Consider the following 18,437-nt stretch of genomic DNA (forward strand, 5'->3'; position numbering starts at 1 on the left):
ATTATTGCCTCAGTTTGCCATTCCCTTTTCCAGAATTTTTTCTTCCAAGTTTAGCCAACAAGTCTGGAATTCCCAGGTAGATCCCCAACCAGATTGACACCAAGACCAGCTTAGTGTTGCTAGCTGTTGAGAAAGGTAAAGACACCCTCAAATTAAGCTCAACTGGATGTGACTATATAGGTAACATAAGGAAATGGTTTCCTCAAGACTGATTTTTTTTATTATTTTCCAGACTAGCCCATACTCCTGGTTTCTTGGTAATCTTCCATCCAAGTACCAAGCAATTCCAACCTTACTTAGTTTTTCAAGATTGGCCATATATTTAAGGGGTTTTGTGGGTAGGTAGGTGGAATTGAATTAATATTAAACTGTAAGTGAATTTTTATACAAAGATTTTCAACTGAAATAAAAAGACACCATTTATAGATGGAATAGGACAGTATATCAATAGTTTTCCTTTCTACCCAGCTTGATACACTCCACAGTTTGTTGTGGTCTTGTTCTACAACAAATAAAACATTAGGAGCAAGACTGAAATTGTAACCAAGATAATTTAATGACTTAACCTCATTGATGAGACTCCTATAAATATGAACTGGTAACGTTTTGACATCAATTCTATTTTTCACAGTAAGAGTTAGATATGTTCTGGACAATAAACAAAATAAAGACTTACAAAATGCAAAATCAGGTTAAAGAAAGAAGATTGACAAAGTTAAGTTTCCAATAAAAATCTCATCACCAACAGATAACACATAACTATGCCAGAGCTTCATTAATATCCTGGGTCCAGCACCTGTGGAAAAAGCTAGGTTTTCATTGCCTTCCTGAAGACAAGTATGGTTGGGGACATCCACATCTCTGGAGGAAACCTGTTTCATAAGACAGGCACCATGACAAGAAGGCATATTTCCAGTATTTACTAGGTGATATCCCTTTACCAAAGGGATCCAAAGAATGTGCAAACATTGTGGATAAGTGAGTCAGCAAATAATCTGAATCTATAATGTAGGGCTTTAAGTGACAACCACATTTTAAATTGCACTGGTTGCTTTTATGGCTGTTGTCAAATATGCCTTTCTCACATACATTATACCATATCATGCTACACTGTATTCTACAATTCTCATTTCAGAACCTATATTCATAAGGAGAAGTGTTGCATTAAATGTGCAAAACACTGGTGTCATGATGGGCATATATTGTATCAATCTATCTTCAAGCAATGTGCCCTCTTGTTTGGGACATTTCGAAACTTCTGAAGAGGATTCCTGCAGAATATAACTCAGGAACTCGCTATTTTTAATTCAAGTAATAGTGGGAAGAATGATCTGGAGAACTAACGTTTTCTGTTTCCCATGAACAGAATCAGTTCTGATGCATATTTTTACCCCTATAACATTTAGGGGTAAATGCTTTTCTGCTTTTAGAGCAGAACTAAAAATGCACCTAAATAACTGTCTAGGCCCATGATGGCAAACCCATGGCACATGTGCCGAAGTGGCACACAGAGCCATCTCTCCGGGCATGTGAGCACCCGTTGCCCTGCTGGGTTCCAGTGCACCAGCCAGCTGATCTTCATGTGCGCGGGAGTGCCAGAAACCAGAAGAGCAGCCGCCTGGTGCGGATGCGCACCCTGGGAAGATGATATTCACACTGGCCAGCTGGTCTTTGCGCAGGTGCTCAGAAACTAGAAGATCATCTTCCTGGCACGCGCATGTGCATCGGGTGGCTGTTCTTCCGGTTTCCGGCACATGCATGCACACATGTTCCCGTTTCGGCACTCGGTGTCGAAAAGGTTCACCAACACTGTCTTCTTATGTCTTCTTATGCCCACATAAGAAGATAAATTAATTTATCTAAAGAAGATAAATTAATTTATCTAAAATAGCTAACTCCAGATCTGTCTGTGAAAGTTCTTATTTCTAAACTTCTCAGACTCAGATGTACTATATTTTGATCCCTTGAGCTTTTAAATTGTAAACTCAAGTGTAATCTTTAATTTGTCCTAACCCCCTTCCCAAAAGCTACATCATTCCTTGTTCTAAAGAGGAACCAAGCATGAGAAACAAGTATTTGCCCAAAATTGCTCAAGAAGAGAATGACACAGCAAGGTTCAAAATGAAGTCACCAAGACTGCCAACTACAGTTTATTCTCTTCTGTAACAAATGGGGCAATCACCTTAGTGTGGTTGCATATAGAGATGAACATGAATTGGTTTTGACATAACATTCAAGATTAACTTTGTTTGTCAGATATGAATTCAGCAATTCTTAGCCTAACTTGACCCACAGTGTTGTTATGAGTTCACATCATTTTTTAAATATCTTTGTAGAAAAAGTGAGATAAAAAGAATAATAGATATGATTTCAGGATGGGCGTGGGATAAGAAAACTAAGATATTTAGCAATAGTGCTTGTTCTGTCGTGTATACCAATTACTATATATCTGTGAGAAAACTTGAATATCAACACCAAGTATCCAATTTATAAAACCCAACAGAGTTCCAAACACATTTTGAAGCTGAAGAAATTCCTAAACCTGATAAGAAAAAACTTCAAAAGACATGTGTCAAGTCACCTAACCACTGATTTGATAAATAAATGGCCAAATCTATTTTTATTTAATTAGAAAATGGTGAAATAGAGAATTTGATTAAACATTATACATCAAAAGTTTAAAATTAAAAAAGAAGACAGCATTTCAGGAAGTATGTCAGGCTTTAAAAAACGTGCACACTAGTAGAGACAACACTGCTAAGGCTCATTTTGGAGTTCCTAGATGAGGAAGACAATACAGCTCAGGATCTCAAAAGTGTAGGGAAACAGAAGTCAAGAAATGCCCAAATTAGTGAGGAACGGCTAAACTGGGAAGACGCGTCTGTCCAGCATAGACTGAGTCGAAACTCTGGAGAAGACCAGGAGAGGGCGGAGCTAATCAAATTAGCAGACTTGGTCCTATGCTGTACAGATGGAGTTAACCCATGCCTGACTGCCGTTTCCCCCTGATAAGGAGAATACATTGGTCAATTATCATTTTTGCTTTATTCAACAAAAAAGGATGTGCTTGTACCGAATATTGTGATGGTGTTTTCAGATCTGCTCTAAACACAGTAAGAGCCTCTTCATTCTAAGTGTGTATCATCCCACATCTGCTCTAAGCACAGTAAGAGCCTCTTCATCCTAAATGTGCATCATCCCACATTCGCCCCTTCTAACCACTTAGCTCCTCAATTTGATTACTTACTAGCTGGTGATGGTGTACTGTACCCACTGACTGGCAGCTGGTGTTGCATTCCAGGCAGAGTTCCTGGAGGTGAGAGGCCTCCAATCATGTGGGGAAAGAAGAAATAGTGAGGAACTGGGTAGCTGCTGAGATGTCCACTCCCTGGTGTAGAACAGGAGCTACTGTTGCTTGCCATGGCTGGCACAATCCACAGGCCTGATCCTTGATAAAAAGATTCACATAAGGGCTGAATGCAGAGCACTTAATATAGAGCAGTTCAGAACCATCAAAATGTGATGCAAAATCAATGTAATTTCACCTTGCCTTGGGGTTCAGGCCAAAATTAAGCAGAAGAAATATGTTCAGTCTTCCAGAAAATTCCCCAGGCAAGTAGAGTGGGTCCTCAAGATTTCAAAAATATTTCAGAAATCTTTGGGAACAGATCTTCTAAAAGAAGCATGTAGGAGAAGCTGCGAGGTCCTCGGCACAAGGTGGTGATAGAACTGTAAAAAGAGAAAAGTAAGAGTAAGCAAAGATGCAAAGGTCTGCATTACACAATCAGACTGTATTCAAATGATTAGCAGTCAGTTTTGGTGTATTCGGGTCTTTTCCCGTGTAAGATCGAGAGTATCTTGGCGACGTTTTGACGAGGTCCCACTCGTCATCTTCAGGCTGGTGTCTTCAGCTTCGTGCTTGTGCTTTGTGCACAAGCACGAAGCCGAAGACACCAGCCTGAAGATGACGAGTGAGACCTCGTCAAAACGTCGCCAAGATACTCTCGATCTTACACGGGAAAAGACCCGCCAGGTTCCACCTACGTAAGCTAAGTTGTTCCTCAGCCCTAGTTCTGTGAAATCTCATTCACAAGTTTCTGGGCTTTTTGTATCCTGCTGAAAAGCAACAACTCTGTGCTGCAATTTGGGCTGTGGAACAACTTAGCTTACATAGGTGAAACCTGGCTAGAAAGAATATGCATATAAAAGCCTACGAAAAAAGAAAAAGACATATATATGTGTGTGTGTGTGTGTGTGTGTGTGTGTTTGTGTGTGTGTGTGTATGTATATATGTATATATATATGACATATCAACATAATTCTTACAATGTTGGAAAACATTTCTGTTTATATGAGACCTCGATTCACATTTTATCTTATAATCTATATAGATTTATTTGGCATGTACATATAAATAAATAAATATATTTCATTTATTTTCTTTTTTTTTATATAAAGGGCATACACCAATAGATAAGATGTCTACGGCTAATATATTCCACATTATTCCTGTTGGACAATTTAAGGAAGTGAAAGAGAGTTTATTTTCTGCTATTGTACAAAATAAAAAAATAAATTAAAATCCCATCATCCTGACAAAGACTTACATATCAGTGTTCTTTTTTTGCCAGTATGCTAAAGTTTGGCCCTTTTTTTATTTTTTAGGCCATTGGTGCTTTTATTACATTTAATCCACACAGAATAAAGATAATTCTTTAACAGGTATTGCTAAACATAGATAGATAGATAGATAGATAGATAGATAGATAGATAGATAGATAGAGAATTAAAGAGACTACAAAATAAAATGGCTTAATCTTTTTACAGCCATAACAAAATATATTTATCCATACTAAATTATTTAGCAAAGAGAAAACGTTAAGAAAACTTGAGCAAACTCCATCTTACCTATTATGATTCTTACTGGAAAACATACCTACAGAAGCTATTACAGGAGCACAACTATCACTTAGAGCTATTGGGAGTAGAGGAGACATATTCTGCGACTTTCTGACCTCAGTCAAGTAATTGGGATTAAAGTCAGGAACGAGGATCCACCAGAATTTGAGGGGAAATTCAAATCATGGTCAACTCCTGCTACATTCCACTGCATATAATTTCCTACATACCACTGAGTATAATTTCTTCTTTGGCTTTTTTGCCAGTCAACCCTGCTATCAACACCATGCCTCGCCCCTATACTCTCCTCCATCCCCCACCCCCACTTAATTACCACAAGAGACCATTTATCGCTCTCCCTTGACAGGAGGTGACAGGTAGCCCAGCCCCTCCAGACAAATGAGTTGGAGGTCGGAAGGTTTGGCTACCTGCTGCCCTTGCCTTACCATAAATCATGGGAGGGGAACAGAATGGAGCATAGGACACTAAAGGAAATGCTGATTAATGAAAAACAAAATAAAAGGCCTCTCTGCTTTCCCCTTCCTGAAAGACACAGATGAAGGAAAGTAATTCCAATAGACGTCTGAATCGAAATTGGAAGCTGAACTGAAATTAGGGAGGGGGGTGACTAGCCTTACCACCCTAACTGTAGTCTACCACTTCCATACAAAAAACTGTTCTCCACTTCCTTTATCTCATGCCCAAGGGAGGAAATATAAAATTGCCTTTCTCACAAAAGCACAGCACACATTACTGTGAAGTTGTCCTCAGATCCAGCTGACATGGAACTCTTGTAAAGCTCTTGTGCATTTCACTGGAGTTTATAAAGGAAAAGTGCCAGGGGACAGAGGCAACCCCACAGATTGACTGTCCATCTATTTTGTTGTTTCACATCACCAAGTGCACTTCTATCTCCATTCATTATTTATGCAATATCCTAAACCATGCAGAGGTTTATTTGGTCTTATGGGAGGATGTTATGTAAATCCAATCTAGTATTGGCAATTTAATAAATTATCAGCAAAATGATTTACAGTAATGTTCTGTCTAAATTAATCAAACTTTTGTCTCCAAATCTCAGTTTAGTTACATATTGCTATTTCACAGTGCTGCACACGGATGACTTAAAACAAAGCAGCTTCTCAAAACTCTTCCATGCTTGGGGTTAATAATGGGATAGCTGAGAATTTGCTAACCCATTTTTTTTGGGAGGTGGGGGGTTAACTATAAGTAGCCTGGTGTGATAAGATGGTGACCTAGAGACTTCTAGTCCTCCCTTAAAGCTGGCTGAGTGATCTTGAGCCAGTTACTCCCTCTCAGCCCAACCTACCTCATAAGGCTCTTGTTACAGAGAAAATAAGAAGTAGGAGCATTATGTACAAATAAAAGCAGGGTATAAATCTAATCAATAAATCAATAGTAAAATACAACTGGAATTTAAGAGAAAGAAATGTTTCAGAAATGAAAGCAGGAACTAATTCGTAAGACCCTGGTGGGATTCAGACCTGACTTTTCCCCCTTCAAAACAAACAGCAGAATAGTTAAAAACATTATGCAAAAAGAACTCCCAGGGGTAGATTAGATTACATTCCCAATTAAATAGAGATTGGGCATATTTCCAGATGGCTGGACAGCACACTGAAAACAGCAAGAACTGATTCTATTAGAGTAACTCTTCACTTTCCCAGGGTCTAAAAAGTGTATATTTTGCCCTGGGAAGAAGGGTTGTTGCAAGGCAGATTTTTCCTCCTTTTGGCCAAGTACAGTAAATTGGCCAGAGCCTCTCTTCTGTCTGATACCAGAAAACAGGAAACACGCCAGCTGAAGCCAAGTAAGTGGAAAGATAACAGATTGGAGCCCCAGACTAGAAGCCATCACTGAAGAAGCAAATCTCACCCCAAAATCATTGATCTCCCTATGACATCTGAAGCGACATTCTTCAGAGATGGCTTCTAACTTCTCAACCTAAACTTCTATTATTTCTTGGCTTTCTTTTATCTAAGTACTAACCAGACCAGTCTTGCTTAGGTTCTGACCCAAACATCTGCTGGGACAGATGCAATTCCACCAATTGCATCTGCCGGTTTCTGCTTCGTGGAGGTGGTTCCCACGTGTTTTCCATCCACCCACTTGCCTATACTACCCAGTTATACGCTGCTTGTACAAACACTGTGGACAGCTTATTTTTTCCCGGAGACTTTGGACCTGGCTCTGTTTGTCATCCAGTACGCTGGCTGTATGGAAAATGGCAGTTTATGGGAGATTGAACGGAGCCGGTATCTATCATTGTTTCACCACCGAATGGGATGTACCATCTTCCCCATGGCCAGTTGGCCGACCAGCGTGAGAGGCTGGTTGGAGGATCACGCCGAGCTGGTTGGAACATTGGACTCCGCCACTGCCATGAGAGGACAGTGGAGACTCTCCCGTTTATGGTCAACCTGCCTTGTTTTCCTGGACAATTTTGGACTATCATAATGGAGCCCTTGGCCATGCCTCACTACTACCTCAGGGCTTTTGATGTATTTAAGGTCTCAGCTTCTTGCTTTGCGAGACTCCCCCCTCTCGCAAGCCTGGCCCTCCACGTTATCGAGGGCCTACCTCAATGATGGGTTTTGGAACCCAGAGAGGTGGCATGTGGCAAAGAGGGGGTTGAGGGGTTTTCTATGTAAATTTTTGGATAAATTTTTAAGGGGTCCCAGGGAGGGGGAGGGTAGGATTCGAACTAGAACAATGGGTTTGGGGGATAACCCACTAAGGGGAGGGTCAGGCCCGGCCATGACGTCCGGCAGGGGGTTGGGGGATCCGGGAGTGATGGGGGGGTCGAGCTTGTCCAGATTGTGTTTTTACCATCGGTACTGTGAGTGGGAAGGGTAGATATGGCGAGAGCAAGGGGCCATATCATGTTGAGGGAGCGCGCCCCCGCTGTTTTCAAGCGGGGGCGCGCTCCGGCCCCCAAGGCTCCACTCGTTCTCCAGGTTGCACAGACCCTCAGGGCCCGGGCCTGCGACTGATGTTGTGCAATGCCAGGTCTGTAGTAAATAAAGCCCTCCTCATTTGTGATCTTATTCAGGAGGGGGGAGCAGACCTGGCGGGTATTACGGAGACCTGGTTGGGCCCGGAGGGAGGGGTCCCTCTGGTAGAAATCTGCCCACCAGGCTTCCACGCATTCCATCAGCCGAGGTCACAGGGGAGGGGTGGGGGAGTAGCGGTTGTTATTAGAGGAGGCCTTAGGCCGAGGGAGGCCACTGTCCCTCAGACCGCCGGCTGTGAGTCCCTCCTTGTGAAGTGGGGTCATGGGGTTCAGATGGGTTTGCTGATCACGTAACTGTCTCCCTGCCACGTGGCAGCAGCTCTGCCCGAGCTTCTCAACGTTATCGCCGTGGTGGCGGTTGATACCCCCAGACTTATGGTCATGGGGGATTTCAACCTGCCGTCCCCTGCCATGGGTGAGGCGTCTGAGGCGGCTCGGGAGTTCATGGCTTCCATGACGGCTTTGGACCTAACCCAGTTAATTCATGGCCCTACACACGCGGGGGGAAACACGCCGGACTTGGTTTTTGTCTTGGACAGTGTCTGAGTGAGCTTGAGATAGGGGATATAGTCATCGAGCCCTTGTCATGGTCGGATCACTCTCTTCTTCGCCTTGACCTTCGAACCGCTGCACCCCGCCGCAGGGAGGCGGAACCGACAAGACGGTACCACCCCAAGCGCCTGATGGAACCTGACAGGTTCCAGATGGAGCTTGGGCCAATCCCCGAGGTTCTGGCTCACGCCTCGACTGGAGACCTAGTGGCCGCCTGGGATAGGGCGGCCGCTGGAGCTCTGGATCGAGTCGTGCCTTTGTGGCCTCTGACCCGGTGCCGATCTCACCTGGCTCCTTGGTTCACCGAGGAGTTAAGGGAGATGAAGCGCTGGAAAAGACGCCTAGAGAGTAGTTGGAGGGCCAGTCGTGCTGAATCTGACCGGACACTGGTAAGATCTCATATTAAGAATTACCTAGTGGCGATAAAAGCAGCAAAATGTACCCATTTCGCTGTTCTTATTGCGTCATCAGATAATCACCCAGTTGCCCTGTTTAGAGTGACCCGCTCCCTGCTCCACCAGGAAGTGCGGGAGGACCCCTTGGAGGGAAGAGCCGAGGATTTTGTTCAGTATCTGTATGATAAAATCACTCAGATTCGGGAAGATCTGGACTCTGAATGGGTAGATCCAGCGGGGATGATGGAGGCAGGTCCTGAGAATGTTATCTGGGATGAGTTTGATCCTGTGACCCCTGAGGACATGGACAGGATTCCTGGTAGACTGAATGCGACCACATGTTTGTTGGACCCGTGCCCCTCCTGGTTAGTGCTGGCTTCCCAGGAGGTGACGCGAGCATTTATAATCCAGGGGATTATAAATGCTTCATTGGGCGAGGGTGTCTTTCCCGCCGCCTTGAAAGAGGCGGTGGTAAGACCTCTCCTCAAGAAGCCTTCCCTGGACCCGGCAGTATTGGCTAACTATCATCCAGTCTCCAACCTTCGCTTTGTGGCGAAGGTTGGTGAGAGTGTGGTTGTGCGACAGCTCCCCCAGTACCTGGATGAAACGACGTATCTAGATCCATTCCAGTCTGGGCTTCAGGCCTGGGTACAGCACGGAAATAGCATTGGTCGCGTTGGTGCATGATCTCTGGAGGGTTCGGGACAGGGGGTGCTCCTCTGTCCTGGTCCTGTTAGATCTCTCATCAGCTTTTGATACCATCGACCATGGTATCATGCTGCACTAGTTGGAAGAGTTGGGGGTGGGAGGCATCGTACTATGATGGTTCTCCTCCTTTCTCTCCAACCGGTCGCAGTCTGTGTTGATGGGGAGGCAGAGGTCGACCCCGAGGCCCCTTATATGTGGGGTGCCACAAGGATCGGTCCTCTCGCCCCTTTTGTTCAACATTTATGTAAAGCCGCTGGGCGAGATCATCCATGGTTTCGGGGTGGAGTACCATCAGTACGCTGATGACATCCAGCTGTACATCTCCACCCCAGACCACCCCAACGATGCCCTTGAAGTGATGTCCCAGTGCCTGGAGGCCGTACAGATCTGGATGGGGAGAAACAGGCTCAGGCTCAACCCATCCAAGACCGAGAGGCTGTGGTTTCCGACGTCCCGATATAGTCAGCTGGTGCCATTGCTGACTATTGGGGGCGAATCATTGGCCCCCACGGAAAAGGCTTGCAACTTGGGTGTCCTCCTGGATTCACGGCTGTCTTTAGAAGAGCACTTGACGGCCGTGACCGGGAGGATTTTTCATCAGGTTCACCTGATCCGCCAGTTGCGTCCCTTTCTAGATCGGGACTCCTTACGCACGGTCACTCATGCCCTCGTCACCTCCCGTCTGGACTATTGTAACACTCTCTACATGGGGCTCCCCTTGAGGAGCACTCGGAGGCTCCAACTGGTGCAGAGTGCGACCGCGCGGTGACGAGAGCGACGTGACGCTCCCATGTAACACCTCTCCTGCGCGAGCTGCACTGGCTCCCAGTGGTCTTCCGAGTGTGCTTCAAGATTTTGGTTATCACCTTTAGAGTGCTCCATGGCTTAGGACCTGGTTATTTACAGGACCGCCTGCTACCACCAATAGCCTCCCACCGACCAGTACGCTCCCATAGAGAGGGGCTCCTCCGGGTGCCGTCGGCCAAACAATGTCAACTGGCAGCCCCCAGGGGGAGAGCCTTCTCTGTGGGGGCACCTACTATCTGGAACGAGCTCCCCCCAGAGATATGGAGGATCCCGGCTCTGCATATCTTCCGTCGCGTGCTCAAGACTTTCTTATTTCATTAAGCTGGCCTGACCTAAATCTTTCCCCTTTTTAAATGGAAATTTTAAATTTGGTTTTAAATTATTGGGGTTTTAAATTTGTTCAGCCAAATTATTTAATTCGTTTTAGTTTATTTTAAATTTTGTATCTATATATTTTATTGTATGGCTGTTCACCGCCCTGAGTCCTTCGGGAGTAGGGCGGTATACAAATTCAATTAAAATATATATATATATTCATTCCATTTATATTAAACTCTATGACCAAAAGGACCGTTTAGTGACTTACACTTAAAAATGACCACTGCATATTTAGAATGAGTATTCTTACTGCCATCAGCTCAGTAAAAAGCCATGAAGTTGCTAGGATCACCTTCCCAAAAGCTTTTGCCAGCTTTCTAAATGACAACTCAGTTACAGAGCTGTCTTCCTACATACAGCCTTTCCAGCATCCAGAGATTGACAGCCACAAAAATATTTACATAATATAAACAGTCTTGGGAACTGGACTAAACAGATTAATCAGACTAAATAAATTAATCAGAGACTATTAATCAGTGATAACATTTAAGAATACTATGGTATTGTTTTCTCATGTTTGGGCTGTTTTTAAGTATTCTATTTTGCTTTCGCTTATGCTCTCTATTGTTTTGAATTCTACTCCCATAAAGCATATAGAAAGCATTGTTGTAAGGAAGCACAGACATTAAGTTGTAAAGTTAGAGGAACAATTTTCTTCACTATTAATATTTTACCATTGAATCAAAGGAAAATGTAGCATTAGGTTTAAAATTTAAAGAGAATAAACATTCTAGAGAATAGTTATACATGCAGCTGTGAAATTGCAACATAATAATGATTTGGATAAAAAGATAAAGGTTTCCTCTCACAAGCATGTCCAACTCTAGGGGGCAGTGCTCATCTCTGTTTCTTAGCCTTATTTGAAGATGTTTCTGTCATGTGGCCAGCACAATTATATTATATGAGCCTCGGTGGTGCAGCAGACTAAAGTGCTGTTAAGTGCTAGCATTTATTTATTTATTTATTTATTTTATTTATTAGATTTTTATACCGCCCCCTCTCCCGAAGGACTCGGGGCGGTGCACAGCCAAAGTTAGCTGTTTAGCTAGCTGCCAGTTGCCTGCAATTAGTGCAAGTTCAAATCTCACCAGGCTCAAGGTTGATTCAGCCTTCCATCCTTTTGAGATAGGTAAATTGAGAAACCGGATTGTGAGGGCAATAAGCCAATTTCATATAGAACAACACCGCTTCAGGGGGCCGAAAGCCCTAATAAGCAGATATATACAAAAAAGTATCCAGGCTATTGCTATAATGCATTGTAAGCCGCCCTGAGTCTATGGAGAAGGGCGGCATATAAATTGGACAAACAAACAAACAAACAAATAAATATGCTGAAGTGCACAGAACGCTGTTACCTTCCCCTCAAAATAGTACCTATTTATCTACTTGCATTTTGTATGCTTTTGAACTGCTAGGTTGGCAGGAGTTGGGGTAAGAATGGGAACTCACCGCATCATGTGATGCCTGATTTGGATAACTTTGCCCTAAATAAAATCTCCTTGAAGGACGGGTGAGCCATCTGCATGCCATCTTCAATCCTTCTCAACTACTCCTGCAGCACTTGGAGGTTAAACATATTAAAACTGCATATACATGCACATATATGGTACATCTTAATCCTTAAGAAAGTTCAGTGGTAGTGTTAAGGCAATAGTCTAGAAACCAAATACCATGAGTTAGAGTCCTGCCTTGGGCAAGAAGCCAGCTGGGTGTTTTTGGGCCAGTCATTTTCTCTCAGCCCTCGAAAGGAGGAAAGGGCAAAAAAATCCTACCAAGACAACTGCAGGATTTTGTCCAGGAGTTGGCAGGAGTCAAAAGTAACTCAAAGATATATATATTAAAAATTCTGTAAGGATAACCAATGTTATCCTTTACATAAAATTCAAAGATGGCTGCAAGCAACATGAAAGAATTTAGTTATTTTGTAGAAAACTAAAGCAAAGTAATAAAAATCAATATAACCCCCTCCAACTGACAACAGCTGAATTGCCCACTGCTATGGCTTATTGTGGAAAGTGCTTTGCCACCGTGGTAATGGATGAGAGACTAGAAATAGGAACAAACTGCAACCAAGCATGAAGGATACAATAATTCACTAGTGGGACTCTGTATACCCAAAGAGGAGGAAAGAAAGGGAACAAAAGGAGGGAGAAGAGAAAAGAAATGAAAACAGTTTTAACCCTAGGTATTGGGGAAGAAACAAAAAACAAAAATAATCAAGTATAGACAAAATAACTATATATTATTTTTATTTTAAAAGAACAGCTTTTATTTCAAAGTAGATTGGGGTAACATACTTCATAATCCTATCCTTCCAGATATCACTTCCTTCAACTACTCAGTACCAGGAATGAGATAGTTGCTAAAGCTAAGGTATAGTATGAAGTTGAAGGTCTATGAATTAAATTCTCCATACAAAGTTTTAACCCCATGAGGTAACATCAAGCTACCCACATTTAAGAAATTCCAATAAGGATGAAATCAGTGGTCAATGTCATTCAAAATAACTCACAGGACAACGTGTGTAAAAATAGAGAGGAAAATGGATGTTAAGTAAGCGCCCTATCTGATGGCACGCGAACCATTGCCCCAGTTCAGCTTCACTGCGCATGTGTACCAGGAGTGGGTTCTACTTACCTTTACTACCAGTTCGCATCATGACTTCCTACTAAATTGCAGCATTATACTGTCCAATTTCACCATCTTACAATTGAAAGACTGGTGGTAAAGTAACACCATTGTTGTGTAGAATAGTTGTTAAAGATACCAGCTGACATCCATTTCCATACCGGCTTCAGGCACAATGCCAATCAAGGACTTCCTGTTAGGCCTGTAACCAGCATGTGCCCACCCACAACTTCCCTGTCATCAATTTCAATTCCCAGTGTTGCCAGTTTCACTTCTCCACATCAATCAAAGATAGTTTTCAAGACCTACAATCAATGTCTGTGTTGTGTTTTCCAGGAGTTCAAAATAAGTTGGACTAATGACCCTCTTCAGGTAGAGAAAGGGCCCCAAATACTGAACAAAAACCACAGCTCAGATACCACTACATGCCTTGCTCTTTTATCCATGCTCTTGTATTTTAGCATCAATAATATTAACCAACTGTTACGTCAAAGTTCACTCAAGAATTGAAATAATGCTTTTGATTTAAGGGAAAAAGATATGGAAAAAATTTTGAAACTTTGATGTTATATATGTTGAAGGCAGCAAGATTACTTTATGCACAAAAATGGAAGGACAGTTTAATCCCCAAATGGATGAATGGCTGCAAAAGTTGATGAAGTTAGCAGAGATGGCCAAACTGACTGCTTTGATAAAAGAAAAAAAAAACATAACTACTTTTCTTTTTACTTGGAAACCACTTTTGGATTTTGTGCTTGAGGTGGAAAAAAATAAAACTCTGATTTTGAATTTTATCAATTTGATAGATTTGTTGATATAGAAATGGCTACTTTATACTATTATGTAAAAGTAAAAAGCTGAGGTTGGATGTTACTAACTTATTTTACTGCACCAAAGGGAATCAGAAGTCAACACCTTTTCTTTCCCCCCTTCTTTTCTACACTCTTCCCTTCCCTTTTTCTTCCCCTATTTTTCCTATTATTTGTTTTTGTATTTTATACTATAAACTAATAAAAAAGAAAAATCTAAAAGAACTGAAATGATGCATGGCAACTTCAGGTCTGGGTGCAACTCTTTTCTTTTCACCAATGAATTCCCAAAGCTGGGTCTTATTTGCCTAAAATGGCAAATCTTGAAAGTATGAATCACAGTATTCTTCAATTTAGCAACTAGGATCCTTCATTACTTCTCATTAACTTCAGTGCACGATCAGCGTGTTAAAGAAATAAGATTTCATAAGTACATTCAAGTTTCTGCACTCCTACCTCACCAATAAGTTTTTTAAAAAAACACTGGCCAAAAAAAACCCCTTCCCAAACATTTTTTAAACTAGGCATTTGGCATATATTTCTAGGTATTCCCGCAACTTCCCATTCTGCATTGGAAAAAAAGAGTTCTGATCCCAAACCAATGAACTGCAGATGCCCTGTTTCAGAGCACTGGCTAGTATAACACCGCAGCTAGTTAGACAGGCATAACAGGACAACACTGAACTTGTTGCTATGGCAATGCCACCCTCTTTCCTCCACCCTTGCTTCCCCAGTAAATGTGAAGTGGGGACAGAGCAGGAAGTGTGATGACAATCTGATGTGTGGTCACAGCTTTGTGGATTTCCTCCTTGTATTTGGTATTGGTCTAACACGCGACAACAACTTTGTTTCGGGGAGGGGGGAGTAGAACCAAAGATTCAAAGAGACTGAGATGACAATAAACAAAACACCCACCCTTTCCAAGAGGTGAGTATGGTGTAATTAAGAAATGCTTGCTTAGTCTGAGAGTTGAGGATGCCAATGTCCAAATGGGATAGAGCTAATGGAACAGGAAGATGGACTTAGGCTACTGAATCTGAGTCATAATCATACTGTTGAGTGAGATGGGGGAAGGAAAAGAACACGAATCATAGCAGATTCCCCCATTCAGGGTCTTTGCCCATGCCTCTCACAGCTGGCACACAAGAGAACATGTAAAAAAAGGGGGACTTAGCTGAGTAAGGTGACATCCATCTAGGAGATCAAGGGGACTTTCAGATAGTTCCGATAACACTGATCAAAAGCACCAAGGAGTTATTTTGTGGGGGAAAGAAAAATAATGGAATATGGAAAATGCAATAGAAAAAGAAAGAAAGGTTTTTAAAAAAATTCTTTTTTTGGCTGTCACTTCTCCCTTGCTCAACATAAAATTTTGTGAATGAAGGCAGCAACTGTGCAATAAAAGCTTCATCAAATTGAGGAGCACTGGATTATATTTGCTGGAAGCTTCCCTTCTCCCCAACTCCTGTCAGCGGACCCATGATGGAAATTCTTTATTAAATATTTAGCTGGGCATGAAGTTGCCCAAGATGGCCATCATAAAAGGAAGTACACAACAGAGAAAACATAATCCAAATATTTCTGGCAAGAAAGCATTAGACCACTCCATCAGAACTACTGGAATTGGAAAAGTGAGATTAATTCTCATTTCCAATCTTTTTCTGTGTTTTTCCCCTGGCAAAACATTATGTGTAATTTTCGAGCTTGCTACTTTTATGCTAAACAGCTCAGAATGGGGGATCAGTTTGTTGGTTCTGACTGTCACATTTCCCACTACTAAAGAAGAAACACATTAATAATTCTGAGACAAAATAGTCAGCCAAGTGACTCAAACTGCCTGACTTAGCCAAACACTCTTCCCACTCATCTATATTAGAAAAGAAATCAGATCTCTTTCTCCAAAAAAGGTCACCCAGGTTCACTTCAAATTAAAGAGGTACCTTTAACCACACTGCTTATCAATTCTTTTGCAACAAACCAGAGCAGAACCTGATGCTGGGAATATAGTCAAAATTATTGGATGGAAATGCAGCACAGAGATCGTTTCTATTAATCTGCAAAGCACCATAAATAACCTAAAGCTATAACAAATATTTAACTTCAAAGAAAAAAAATAATAAGGCATCTCATTTTATCCTCACCCCATTGAGGGTAAGAAAGCAAGGACAAACCATCTAGATTGACTGGCCCAAAGTTACTCAGCTGGCTTTCAAGCCAAGGCTGGGTTTGAACTCATTGTTTCCCGCTTTCTAGCCTAGTGCCTTAACCACTAAACCAAACTGGCTCTGATGTTTCATCATATATTTTCATATCACACAAGTAAATTTTATCATCAATTTTTATTCTAAGCTAAGAAATAAGTAAAACACCACACTACAACTATTTCTCATTTAAAAATTACCAAAATCTTCACAGAATTCAAGTAAAAAATTTAGCAGCAACCAGTTAGCTATAATTGCACTCAACAATGAACTAAAGGGCCACCATCAGTGAGCTGTCGGACAGCATTACTTGGTCTGCTGAGTGGATGCTTGGGTGGTTTGGGGTGGGGAATTTTTGGTGGGTGGGGGGGTGTCTGGGAATTGTCATATGTGTTGGGCTTGGTCTCTGGGTGTTATGTGAATTTCGTTGTATGGGTATACTGTATATACACGTACAATGACAATAAATTTTATATAGAGACATAAGTGAATCGGAATTTAGTTTCAGTAGATTTACTCAAAGTATGACTATTAAATATGTGCTTGTTACATCTTTGATTAAAATTACTACATGTATAGATTTTGGATTTTCAAAAGAGTAAGTATTTGTAAAGGGGAGGGACAGGAATCTCAATGTGATTATACTCTATTATTTGCTAACAAGATAAAAGTATAATTGATGTTGAATGTAATAGTAAATAATCAAAATTGTTATTCCCATTAAACAAATTTCCCATTAAATATCAGTCCTACACTGGTTTAATCAAAAGCTTCACTGTTTTCAACATAATTTAATGCTTACTTACTTGGGCATAAGTTAAGAGATGAGTAGATTTAGGAAAGCTTTTTAATCTCAAAATAAGCCTTCTCCTGCATGCCATGTTGCCTCTTGCAAGCAAGAAGAAGAAAAAAAGCCTCTTTCAATAACGATTTGCTCTCATTCTTATATTAACAAAACAAAATGTACTGCCCAAGTGGCACTAACGAAGAAAAGAAGGTGGACTACTATTACATTTTTTTAATGCAGACCAGCAATGCTTATTCTCCAGGTTTCTTACAGCAAACTACACAGATTGCTTTGGAGTTTCCTTTAAAAAAAAGTCCCTGCTCCCTAAATAATTTAGTCCCCTTAAAAACCAGATGCACAATTCCTAGCCTAGAAAGCTACTGGACAATCTGCAATAGTTAATAAGTTCCCAGGAAATTTTAGATATAGGGGGAGGGTTAGAGGCCATCATGAGGCAAAAAAGACGTGATCCTGCTTTCCCTGGGATGTTAATATCCAGCATCTATTGCATATTCCCTTCTCCTTCTCTCCCACCCATTCTCAGCCTCTATAGATACAAGTTCTCCCCCTCCTCCCAACAACAGGCCTTTCAACAGCAAAATGAAATTCCACCTGTTGAAGCAGCTCAGCTTCAGCAGCTAAAATTACCACCAAGAATGCACCACTCCAGTTACCCCAGAGAAGGCCCAGACGCGCCATGCTGCCTCAGGAACAGGTGGCTGGACCCCACCCATCCTCCTACGCCTTCAGAAAAAGGCTATGGGTATTTGGGTACAGTGGGGAGAGAAAAGGGTAGGAAGCAGCTCCTTTAGGGATATCCCTTTCTTCAGATCTGTTATTCTCCACTCTTAAAAGGTAAACTAGCATCCAATTCTGCACAAATTGTTAAACTAAACTAAAATGGAAATGGGCAATTTATAATTCAGCATGTTCAGCATCTAAGCATTTCTTAGTACAGTACATTGTATAAACCAGGTCACATTAAAATACAATATGCTATGCCCAAATACATAAATGGTATTAGACAAACACAAAAACTGCTTTGTTAACCCTTATTTTAGGATTGAAACATAGGGGTGCACAAGTTCTGTCAACTCAAGGAACACACTTGCTTTCAGCTGCACCTATGTATGGAGGAAGCTAAACCCCTATCTGGAAAATCTCAAAAAGCTAAACAGGATTGGTTCTATCTAGTATTTGGATCAGACACCACCTGGAAATTTTACTGTACTATTCCAA

General features: G+C 41.7%; 1 protein-coding gene across 2 annotated transcripts in view; it reads right to left on the reverse strand.

Annotated features, from left to right (window-relative positions):
- Positions 1–18,437, reverse strand: part of RARA (retinoic acid receptor alpha) — a 204,794-nt gene that overhangs the window by 130,711 nt on the left and 55,646 nt on the right. For both annotated transcript variants that reach the window (XM_034415766.3, XM_060691649.2), the window contains exon 2: positions 3,248–3,729. In XM_034415766.3, the coding sequence (XP_034271657.1) occupies positions 3,248–3,422 (175 nt within the window). In that variant the 5' untranslated portion in view covers positions 3,423–3,729. The remainder of the gene's footprint in view (positions 1–3,247; positions 3,730–18,437) is intronic.

The sequence above is a fragment of the Pantherophis guttatus genome, chromosome 4 (assembly GCF_059756535.1).
Source record: "Pantherophis guttatus breed Tessera chromosome 4, ASM5975653v1, whole genome shotgun sequence".
NCBI classification, from domain to species: Eukaryota; Metazoa; Chordata; class Lepidosauria; order Squamata; family Colubridae; genus Pantherophis; species Pantherophis guttatus.